The sequence below is a fragment of the Callorhinchus milii genome, unplaced genomic scaffold (genome assembly GCF_018977255.1).
Source record: "Callorhinchus milii isolate IMCB2004 unplaced genomic scaffold, IMCB_Cmil_1.0 Scaffold16, whole genome shotgun sequence".
Lineage (NCBI taxonomy): Eukaryota > Metazoa > Chordata > Chondrichthyes > Chimaeriformes > Callorhinchidae > Callorhinchus > Callorhinchus milii.
Genome location: NW_024704757.1, coordinates 7,007,766 through 7,019,876, shown reverse-complemented (window position 1 = coordinate 7,019,876; position 12,111 = coordinate 7,007,766). Strand labels below are relative to the sequence as shown.

The 12,111-nt window shown below is 53.7% G+C and overlaps 1 protein-coding gene and 1 non-coding gene across 2 annotated transcripts; both read right to left on the bottom strand.

Annotated features, from left to right (window-relative positions):
- Window positions 1-1,427: 1,427 nt before the first annotated feature.
- On the bottom strand, window positions 1,428-11,969 carry LOC103186627 (ADP-ribosylation factor-binding protein GGA1). Its single transcript, XM_007905787.2, has 17 exons — window positions 11,827-11,969; window positions 9,183-9,267; window positions 8,874-8,949; window positions 8,628-8,726; window positions 7,804-7,927; window positions 7,495-7,595; window positions 7,078-7,158; window positions 6,665-6,802; window positions 6,366-6,447; window positions 6,083-6,190; window positions 5,710-5,850; window positions 5,441-5,514; window positions 4,895-5,025; window positions 3,902-4,131; window positions 3,522-3,691; window positions 2,345-2,455; window positions 1,428-1,821 (listed from the first exon to the last, which is right to left on the bottom strand). The coding sequence occupies exons 1-17, from the start codon at window positions 11,861-11,863 to the stop codon at window positions 1,711-1,713; spliced, it is 1,899 nt and encodes a 632-aa protein (XP_007903978.1). The 5' UTR covers window positions 11,864-11,969; the 3' UTR covers window positions 1,428-1,710.
- On the bottom strand, window positions 3,296-3,369 carry trnaa-cgc. The gene has a single exon. It is a non-coding gene; the product is annotated as a tRNA-Ala (tRNA).
- Window positions 11,970-12,111: the final 142 nt, after the last annotated feature.

The window sequence follows — 12,111 nt, the reverse complement described above, 5'->3', positions numbered from 1 at the left end:
GTGCTGAGTTACAATGGGCCTCAGTGTCCCTGGGCAGGACTCCGGGCCACACTGTCCTTCGTGCCCTCCGTTCCATCATCAGCAACCGTGCTTTCAACCACTCACCCAAAACTCTGGAACACTCTCCCTTGACCCCTCTGCCTTGTCCCATCTTCAGGTCACTCTTGAGGACCTTCCTCTTCCACCGTGGTGCACGGTCACCCCCCCCACCGGCTCGGCCTCGTGCTCTGCTACTGTCAAACGCTCTGAGACGCTACCCTGCATGAGGGGCGCTGAGTAAATGCAAGTTGTTGTTGTATTTCTAACTCGAGACGTATTTGTGTATATTCTGGGGTCGTGAACAGACTCCACACATCACAAGCTTTTAACCAGAAGAAACATTTATTTTTAATATAAAACTGAACAGATCAAGAGTGACAGTAACATCCCATTTCTGTGCAAGACAGCAATAAAACAAAACAGGCAATATACTCTGTGAGAAAACCCTCCCCATCCCCAAGAACAAGGCTGCAAACCAGGGGAGCTGCAGATCTTTGGGCAGCAGCCGCAAGTCACTTGTCGACTGATTCCTGGCACAATTATTGCACATTTATTCAAATCAATAGTTAATTATCCCCAAAACAATCAGCCCACGACTCAAACATGTAAACCCTCTGTGTATAAATCTCTCCCTCTCTCAAAACCTTATACACAATCAGTAAATCTTTAAGGTAAATCAAAACTTTAAACCTGCCCAACTAATGTTATTGCAGATTCGTTGGCTACAAAAATATAAATATCTTCTACCTTCATTTGCTGTTTCTTCCTTCAGTTTTCACACCCGCGGTGGCTGTGCCTCTGGATGTGTGATTGTTATCTGCATCGTGCTCGGAAAATGTGGCTCTTTGTACTGCCCTGCATCAAACGACTCTCGTCTCCAGCCTCACAGCGCTCGGAATTACACCCGCTCCCAGCACAGCAGGCAAGGCCATTCCATCTTGTAGGAATTCCTGGGCGGTGACCAAAACGGGACTATGGGTTACACAATGGGACACATCTCTGGAGCAATGAGCTCGGTCACAGGGGAATCCAGAGGAAGGAGGTAAAGCCCCATCTCATCCCATGTCCTAAGGAGCGCATTCCCACTGCACAACCATAGTCAGACTCTTCTGAGATTGGGGCTAAGGCACATTTTTGGGACAATGTAGAGGAAGCATTACTCCATCTCTAACTTGGGAGTGTGGACGGACAGCGTAGAGGGAGGGAGCTTTACCTGACCTGGGAGTGTGGACAGATCACTGGGGTTTGTACTGCTGACTGATACCTATACCAAATTATTATTTTTTGGAGGGATTACCACCCCTGGAAAGCGATCCACCAATCGACTAACTACCGAGTTCCCACTTACTGTTAGGTGAACAAAGGCGTGTGGAGGAAAGAAAATTGCCTATGGTTTCATCTCGCCTGGGAATCAAACCTGGGTCCTCTCACTTATGAGGCAAGCACTACTGAGCTACGGGTTTCCACAAGATAAGTCAGATACCACCTACCCACTTCCTCCCTACCATCCATTGTAACCCTGACCAGCATCCAATCAGTCCCCCTCTCAATCCCGCATACAATGTACTGCAATGCCCACCGCGCAAGAAGAGAGAGCTGAGGCAGCCCCTGTGCCATGTGGAGGCTGTGCCGTACCCACTGGCAGGAGCTGTGCCATGCCGTACCGGCCGGTCAGAGAGAGCCCCAGGAGGCAGTTGCTGGAATGTCTGCCACCTCGCCCACCTCGGTGACGGGCAGCTCGCCCAGCGTGAACATCAGCTTGTAGCGTAAGCGGACCTTCTCCTGGGAAAAGAGGCAAAAACACAAAACAATCAGAAACGTCAGCAGACAAGAGGAAACCAGGAAGACATTCTGACGTTGCAACATTCCAAACAGTGCCCGAGTGCAAAGCTCTCTGAGGTATACCTCTCGGGCAGCAGGTGGTCACAACAGGACTAAAGGGTCTGACCCACTGTGTAGGCTCTGGCAGTGCCCTGGACACAGCTTGTGATAACACACATTCCCTTTGGAGGAGGGGAGGGAAGCAGGGCACCAGAGCCCAACCGAGAGGGTGGTATCTGAACAGTGATCAGAACAGCAGCAAACATTTACGCAGCATCGTTCACATCAGGAGGATGTCCCAAGGCACTGGACAGACATTTCACTCTTCTCCCAGGGCTGCTGATGCCATCTGAGCCTGGGACTGGCATGAAGTGGGCAGCGCTGAGCCAGGGGATAGGCCAGGAAGGGGGAATTCAGCTTGTGGGTACCTACGTCAGGTTATCACTGTGTCACATGCCCATGCCCACCTCTGGCTGTGTCTCACCTTGGGGGGGTTAGCGAGGAGCATGACCTGGGAGATGATGGGCGGGGGCAGTACGGGGTTGAAGGCAGGAAGCTGTGTCCCCGAGGCTGGCTGTAGTTTCACTTTCATCACCTGAAACAACAACAAATAACATTTACCCAGCTCCTTTCATGTCAGGATGACATCCCAAAGCGCTGGACAGTCAGGGATCCGCACCTGAGCTGGTGGTTAGGATCAGGAGGGCGCGGAGGTTAGGGGTAGGAGGGTGACCGAAGGCACGGTCGAAGAGGTGGGTATTGATACGGGTCTTGAAGGAGACAATGGAGGGGGCGAGGCGGAGGAACTGTGGACTGAAGTTCCAGAGGGTGAGGGCAGAGAGGCTGAAGGCCTGCCCAGCAATGGTGGGCGGGCAAAACAGGGGAGGTGAAGGTGGCCAGAGCACACTGACCAGAGGGAGGGACAGGTTGGTAGGGAGTTAGGATGTCACAGAAGTAGAGAGGAGCAAGGCCGTGGAGGGCTTTGTAGGTGAGGATCAGTATCTTGAACTGTATCCTCTGTGTGGGGAGCCAGTGGAGCCGGGTGAGGATGGGGGTGCTAATAATAACAATACCACCACGAACAACATGCATTTATATAGCGTCCCTCACGCAGGGTAGGTCCTGGATCGTTTATTATTATTAATAATTGCTATTATCCTTGCATTTAATATAGCGCCTTATCACATCGAGACGTCTTTTCACAGAATGTATCGTAAAGTATAGTGACTGTGTATTTTGTGGGTGAAACGCGGAGGCCAATTGTGCACAGCAGCGTCCCTCAAATAGTCGTGGATCGAATGACTAAATTAAAAAAAAAATTTGAAGGGATTATTACCCACGGAAAGCGATCCAGCATCGACCAATTAACAGCTGGTTCCTATTTACTGCTGGGTAAACAGACATGTGCGTGAAATAAGGAAACTTGCCTAAGGTTTGGCCCTGCCCGGGAATCGAACCCAGGTCCACTCGCTTGCGAGGCGAGCGCTCTAACCACTGAGCTACAGGACTCCATGTGCACTGAACCGAGTGAAGGTGCTTCTGAGTGTGGGGGCGAGTGTTCCCGGGGCCATGGGTTGGGGGCTGTGCCCTCACAGAGGCCGGCGCTGAGGTCCATACGAGCCAGGCAGCACTGCGCGGGGGGGAGAGGGCTCGGAGCTCACCTTGGGTACGGCGGCCTGGAAGTGGATGTTGCTGATGGGCAAGGGGGAGGTGCTGAGCATCGAGATGACGATCACCAGGACATCAGGACGGCCGAGGGGACCCGAGCCGGCAAAGTGGAACAGAACCCGGAAACCATGCTGGTCAAAGACGGTGACAGGCACAACACTGCCTGCCAAAGAGACAGCGTTATACACAGCCCCTGCCAGCCAGGCTGACCACACAGCATCCGCCAGCCAGCCAGGCTGACCACACAGCCCTCGCCAGCCAGGCTCACCACACAGCACCCACTGGGTGTCATACTCGCACATTGGGTGTCATACACACACTCACACCCGAGAGCACACTCACACCCCAGAGCACACTCACACTGAGGACTCACTGGGTTTGATGGTTTCCAAAGACACAAACAGGTTGTGGAAGGAGGTGTCTGTGGGGCCGGGCCGGGGTGGGCTCCCCGGGGAGTGTGTGGGTGAGAAGCCAAACCCTTGGGTCAGCGCTATGGGGGGAGGGGGCCCTGCCCCAGGCACACTGTCCACCCCCACCCCAGCTCCAGCCCCCTGAGCCAAAGACTGCAGCACTCGTAGCGACAGCTTCGGCTGTGAGACCTCCCTGAGAGAGAGAGAAAATCAGCTTTAAATATGTACAATTCTGAGAGAGAGACAGACACACACACAGACTGACAGAGAGAGAGACACACACACGCACACAGACTGACAGAGAGAGAGACACACACACAGACTGACAGAGAGAGAGACACACACACAGACTGACAGAGAGAGAGAGACACACACACACAGACTGACAGAGAGAGAGACACACACACGCACACAGACTGACAGAGAGAGAGAGAGACACACACACAGACTGACAGAGAGAGACAGACACACAAACTGACAGAGAGACACACACACTGACAGAGAGACACACACACACACAGACTGACAGAGAGAGACACACACACTGACAGAGACACACACACTGACAGAGAGACACACACACAGACTGAGAGAGAGAGACACACACACAGTGACAGAGAGAGACATTCACACGCACACAGACTGACAGAGAGAGAGAGAGACACACACACAGACTGACAGAGAATATACAGACACACAAACTGACAGAGAGACACACACACACACAGACTGACAGAGAGAGACACACAGACTGACAGAGAGACACACACACACAGACTGACAGAGAGACACACACACAGACTGAGAGAGAGAGACACACACACAGATTGACAGAGAGAGAGACATTCACACACAGACTGACAGTGAGAGAGACACACACACACACAGATTGACAGAGAGAGAGAGCGAGAAAGAGAGACACACACAGACACACGAGGATTGTTGCTGTTTCTCACCACCGGACAGGTTGAGCTCGGGGGCCGAGGGATTCCTGCATCAGCGACTGTCCCAGAGCGTCCAATGCGTTCAGCCCCCGACTGCAACTCGCGGGCATGGAGGCGGGCACGGCTGCCACATGTGGTGTGTCCTGTAACACACAAAGCAATCAGCATGGTGGATACACACTGCCCGCAGCCTCCTCGTTCCTCAGCCAGGGGACAGAGATGCTCCCGATGCGCGCACACACTCTCACACAGACACTCGCACACATACAGACAGATACACGCACACACACACACACACAATAATAATAATAATCCTTGCATTTGATATAGTGCTTTTCATGTCGGGAGGACGTCCCAAAGCGCTTCACAGAACACACTGTAAAGTGAATTGACTGCATATTTGTGGGCGAATGCGGCAGCCAATTGCACACAGCAATGTCCCACAAACAGTCGTAGATTGAAAATGACCACACACACAGATAAACACATGCACACACCCAAGCACGCAGACAGACACGCGCGCACACACGCGCACACACACAGAGCGCTGCTCCTCACCTGAACGCTGTCCCTCTCAGTGCCTGGAGCCCCCAGAGCCTGCCTTGGGATGGGCAGGGGCGGCTCGTTCAGCCCTGTAACACAAGAGAAACTATTGTCTCCTGGCATCTTATTAGGAACTTCCTCTTTGACCACACCTTCAGCCACTCCCACCCCCAACCACCTCTCTTGATCCCATCCAGCGCCCTGGGATGTCCTTCCGACGTGAAAGGTGCTGTATAAATGTAATTTGTTGTTGTTGTCCTCCCCCCGGCCGCAGTGCGACGTACCCAATAACATGAGTTCCTCGTCCAGCAGTGAGGGGAGCTCCCCCGCTGGCACCCGCTCAGGCCCCGGCCCTCCACACGGCCACTTCCCAGTGAGAAACTCGGCCTCGAGCTGGGAGAGGGCGGCCTGCCCCGAGCTGGGCTCTGTATGCGGGGAAAGAAAACAGAGAGATTCAACTCCTTCCGCATCATCCGGCAACTCAGCCACTGCTCTACACCATCACCAAACAGAGAGAGCATTAGAACATGTGCGTGGAAGAGCGAGTGTGAGCGTGCGCCTGAGGATGAGTGAGCAAGGGTGTATGAGTGAACGAGTGTGGTAAGTGAGCGAGGGAGTGTTTTTGAGTAAGTGAGAGTGGGCAAGGACGATAGTTACCTTTGGTGGCTGTGCTCTCTCTGTGCCCGTTCCTCTCGTGAGCGACCACCAGTTTCTTGTAGGAGTTGATGGCCAGCGTCAGGGCATCGTTGGCCTGGAGGATCTCCACTGTGGCCAGTGAGGGAGAGATGGTGTTAGCACACACACATACCCAGCTTCGCGTGCGCGCACGCACAGCTCCGCGTGCACACACGCAGCTCCGCGCACAGCAATAACGCCATTACATACAATAATAAAGTACTGGAGACACATTGTCTTGTTTGGGGGGGGGGGCGTCACTCACCCAGAGCGTCGTCGTTCTCCCCCGTGTCGCTCGCAAACCGGAATAGCGTGGGCCTGAGCTTCTCACAGCGCTGGTACAGAGCCTACAGTCAATCACAGCACGTCAGGCAATGACACACACAGCCCACAGCCCACCGCACACTGCCCACCTCCCCCTCGGTCCCGGGATCCGTTACTGTAAAGCACTCTTGGACGCCATCCGGCGTGGAGGACGCTATATAAATCCCAGTTGTTGTTGTTGGTATATGGGGTATAACCCTGGGGTACGTGGGTATAACCCTGGGGGTTGGGGGTTCTCACCGTCATGACCTCGTGCTCGCTCTCTGGCAGGGAGTGGCCACTGTACAGTGTCAGCATGTCATTTAGCAGCCGAGTGGTGTTGTTCACTTCCTCGATGGCATGAACACGCTTGGTAACTTTCTCCGTCTTTTCCTGTTCCTGCAAATCCACCAGAGAGTCACTTCCTGTACCCCAAACCCCTAACCCTGTCACCCCCCCCTCACCCTAACCCCAGCCTCATCACAGCAGCGTAATCCACTCACCCCAACCCTGTCACCCCCACACCCTAACCCCAATCCCAACCCGTCACCCCTACACCCTAACCCCGGTTCGTCACCCCCACACTCCAACCCTATCACCCCCAGACCATAACCCTTACCTCACCCCACCTGCCCAACACCACCAAACACCCCCCACCTGGCGAGATTGCTCACCTCTTTGATGACGTTCTTGATGAGCCGGTTGGCTGCCTGCAGATCCTCGGGGTGGCTGCTCTTCAGAAGCCTCGCCAGCAGCTGTGGAGAACGACTCCTCCATCACTCATTCATGCCCACGCCATCGGCCACACACACTGACAAGCCAACAACATGCCATCGGGCGCACATACTGACACGCCAACAACATGCCACTGGACACGTACACTGACATGGCAACAACATGCCACCGGCTCCCCACTGACATGCCAATCACACACTGCCAACATGCCAAAGGCTCAATGCTAACACACCAATGACACGTTAATAACACGTCACTGTTGCCACACACAACAAATTACATATGTATAGCGCCTTTCATGTCAGGAAGACGTCCCAAGGCACTGGACAGTTAGACACACACACACGTCTCCTCACCTTCGATTTTTCCTCGTCGTCAAAGAGCGAGCTTTCCTCTCGGGGAGGAGGTGGAGGCAGCGTTTTATTATCTGGTAACTTCGGATCCTGTTTAATGATCCCTGAGAAACCACAAGACACAGGTTTACATGACAATCTACAGCCACCCAGTGAGGGAGCGAACACCAGCACAAACACAAAAGGGAGAGAGCAGGGAATGGGGTTAGAGTAGAGAGCTCCAGTGGGGGTGTGAGCACCAGCACAGACACGATGGGGAGAGAGCAGGGATGGAGGGAGAGACAAACAGGGAGAGTTTGGGCAGACACAAACCTTGCTTCTTCAGCATCTGATAGGCATTTCTGACCTTCACCTCGTCGGGCAGCCACACAGTCCAGCTATACAGCACCTCAATTATTTTGCTCTTCACTTTCTCAGAGCTCCACGTCCCCAGGTACTGAGAGGAAAAGGCAACAGCAATAACAACTTGCATTGGTATAATGCCTCTCATGCGGGCAGCGTGCCAGAGTGCAATCACCAACCCTGTCCCATTCACTCCCTCACCCCCAACTGCTGATCTTTACAGTAAATTCTGTGATAATAATAATCCGTCCATTTGATAGTGCGCCTTATCACATCTTTGAGACGTCTCAACGCATTTCACAGAATATACTGTAAAGTGAATTGACTGTATATTTTGAGGGCGAAACGCAGCAGCCAATTGCACACAGCAGTGAGTGTCCCACAAACAGTTGTGGATTGAGTGACCAATTTATAATTGTTATTTTGGAGGGATTGCTCCCCCCGGAAAAGCGATCCGCCAATCGACTAACAAACAGGTTCCTACTTACTGCTGGATAAACTGAGGTGTGTGGAGTAAGGAAACTTGCCTAAGGTTTCACCCAGCCCGGGAATCAAAGCCCGGGTCCTCTCGCTTGTGAGACCAGTGACTCTAACCATTAAGCTGCCATATACAGTCAATTCACTTTACAGTATACTCTGTGAAACATTTTGAGACATCTCAACGACGTGATAAGGCGCTGTATCAAATACAAGGATTATTATTATCTCGTCCATCCTCCCATGGTTTGTAAACGAGGCTCCCACCCACCAGCACACTACCCCAGCACGGTCACACGGCACAGCTACACCGTTACCTTCGGTGATAAAACTTTAATCAAGTCATTCAGGAATCGGAACTTCCCAGCTTCGTTCTGGAACCTTCTGCCGCAGTTGTTCATGCACATCTCCAGCACCTGAGGGGTGTGAAGGGGAGACAGTGAACCCCAGCACTAAGCCAGCCATAACTCCTCCCAACACAGACACACATATACACACAAAATACCACCCTCCCCACACACACACACACACAGGTATAGACACACATACAGACACACACGTACGGTCAAGGCGTGCATGGCCTCCCTCTCCTGCGGTGACTGGATTTTGTGGCCCAGAAGCCGGGTTGCGATCTGTGGGCTGAATAAAGAGTTGAATTATCTCTGAGCTCGTGACCCCCCCAGCAACCCGCCCCCCCACACCAGCCCCTCATGTCCTCGCTGTTCCCACGTTGCGTTCCTGGAGAGGAACATCCCACAAGCCCCGCTCTCTGGCACAGTTCCCCCCCCCCACCCAGGCACAGCTCCCACCCCACCCAACGGAGACCACCCCCGACACAGCCTCCCCACCCCCACCCCGAGCTCTCTGCTTACCCCTCCAGCTCCTTGTTGACCTGCTGACAGAATCCCTCGATGAATTCCCATGTCTCCTCCTCGTTCACGGGATCTGTGGCTTTATCTTCGAATCAAAGCACCCAAGGGATTAGCCACCGGGAGATAGAGAGAGTTAGATAGAAGAGGGAGAGAGAGACAGTACAGACCCCCTCAGGTACCAGCTCAATGCTGATACCATCCTGGCCCAGTGCCCCTAACCACCCATCCCTTCAGCCAGTTCTGATTGCGTCCCCATGCCTTGCCCTCCCCTCTGTAACCAATGAATAACAGCACTTTTTGACAGTCTTTTATACGCTACTTTCAGGTCATCTGATACCATCTGTGCTGCAAGTCTTGTGACTGCTCACTTCCTGATGGACTCGATTTAAACCAGATATTCACTCACACACCACGTACTCACTCACACACACAGCCCCAGTGCACCCGGTCATTCACTTCACAGCCGTTTGTGGGGACTGCAGCATTTGCCCACAAAACACGTAGTCACTTTCCTTAGAGGGAGTCCTGAGATGGGCTTTGAGATGTTTCGATAATGTGAAAGGCTCCATATCAAAGGGAATGAACACTCGTGTTTTACCCCCAAATTAAATATTTTTTTTGAATTAAATTATTTTTTTTACCAGCCGGGTATCTTGACACATATGGAAACATATGGAAACCCATGCTTAAGAGTCATAGAATTTTACAGCACACAAGGAGGCCATTCGGCCCAGAGTGTCTGTGCTGACTCTTTGAAAAGAGCTATCCAAATCAACCCCACTCCCCCAATAGCCCTGCAAACCTGTCCTCCCCAAATAACTATCCAGAGTATCCAAACAAAGCATCCTGCTTACCTAATTCGGAAAGTATTAGGCGCAGGTTCACAAGAGCCAAAGCTTGGGGACCTCAGAGTGTGCATAAATTCAAATAAATTTGGTCACTCAATCCACGACTGTTTGAGGGACGCTGCTGCATATATTTGGCTGCCGCGTTTCGCCCACAAAATATACAGTCACTCAACTTTACAGTGTATCCTGTGAAATGCTTTGAGACGTCTCAACGGCGCTGTGTCAAATGCAAGGATTATTATTCATTTGGGTGACTTTACAACAGCAGCAACCATACAACTTGCAGTGCCCGTTACGGTGGGGGGAGGGGGGCAGCGTCTCAGAGCGTTTAAAGTTTAATCGTTATTTAATCTTACGATCATTTTCTCTCTGCCCACACATGGGCGAGAGCACAACCGAGTGAGCGACGAACTGAGTCAAGGACAAGGGGGGCCTGACACACATTCCCCCCCACACTTACACACACTCCCCCACCCCCAAACTTACACACACTCCCCCCACCCCACTTACACACACTTACACATACTCCCCCACCCCCACACTTACACACACTCCCCCCCCACACACACACTTACACACTCCCCACCCTGACACACACCCTGACACACACAATCCCCACCCTCACACACACCCTGACACACAATCCCCACCCTCTCACACACCCTGACACACAATCCCCACCCTCACACACACCCTGACACACAATCCCCACCCTCACACACCTGACACACACAATCCCCACCCTCACACACACCCTGACACACAATCCCCACCCTCTCACACACCGACACACAATCCCCACCCTCTCACACACCGACACACAGTCCCCACCCTCTCACACACCGACACACAGTCCCCACCCTCACACACACCCTGACACACAATCCCCACCCTCTCACACACCCTGACACACAGTCCCCACCCTCTCACACACCCTGACACACAGTCCCCACCCTCTCACACACCCTGACACACAGTCCCCACCCTCTCACACACCCTGACACACAGTCCCCACCCTCTCACACACCCTGACACACAGTCCCACCCTCTCACACACCCTGACACACAGTCCCCACCCTCTCACACACCCTGACACACATCCCCACCCTCTCACACACCCTGACACACAGTCCCACCCTCTCACACACCCTGACACACAGTCCCCACCCTCACACACCCTCACACACAATCCCCACCCTCTCACACACCCTGACACACAGTCCCACCCTCTCACACACCGACACACAGTCCCCACCCTCTCACACACCCTGACACACAGTCCCCACCCTGACACACAGTCCCCACCCTCTCACACACCCTGACACACAGTCCCCACCCTCACACACAGTCCCCACCCTCTCACACACCCTGACACACAGTCCCCACCCTCACACACACTCCCACCCTCTCGCACACCGACACACAGTCCCCACCCTCTCACACACCCTGACACACAGTCCCACCCTCTCACACACCCTGACACACAGTCCCCACCCTCTCACACACCCTGACACACAGTCCCCACCCTCACACACACCCTGACACACAATCCCCACCCTCACACACACCCTCACACACACCCTGACACACACCCTGACACACACCCTGACACACGGGCCCAGGCATCGGCCTGTGTTACAGCTCTGACCCCGGGACCTGCTGCTCTGCCGCGGCCCCTCCCCGCGAGCTGCCCTCCCCTCCCCTCCCCTCCCCGGGGCTCTGTGTGTCACTGCCTGTGTCACTCTGTCTGTCCCTGTGTGTGTGTGTGTGTGGGTGGGGGTGTGGGGGGCACTCACTGAGCCACGATTCCAGCGTCTCTTCCTCCGCCGCCATCACTGGGCTCCCGCCCCGCCCACAGCCCGTCACAACACAACAAATAGCCCAACAAGTAGCCCGACACCGCACATAGCCCAACACATCGCCCAACACAGCACATCACAGCTCACCCCATCACACAGCCCAGCACACAGCCAAGCACACAGCCCAGCTCACCCCATCACACAACCCATCACACAGCCCAGCTCACCCCATCACACAACCCATCACACAGCCCAGCTCACCCCATCACACAACCCCCAACA

Coding starts and splice junctions, on each gene's coding strand:
- LOC103186627 (XM_007905787.2), bottom strand. CDS start 11,863: ATGGCGGCGGAGGAAGAGACGCTGGAATCGTGGCTCA. Junction 6,803..7,077: donor TCAAGAACGTCATCAAAGAG/GTGAGCAATCTC, acceptor GTGGATTTGCAG/GAACAGGAAAAGACGGAGAA. Junction 5,851..6,082: donor AGAGAGCACAGCCACCAAAG/GTAACTATCGTC, acceptor CCCCGCATACAG/AGCCCAGCTCGGGGCAGGCC.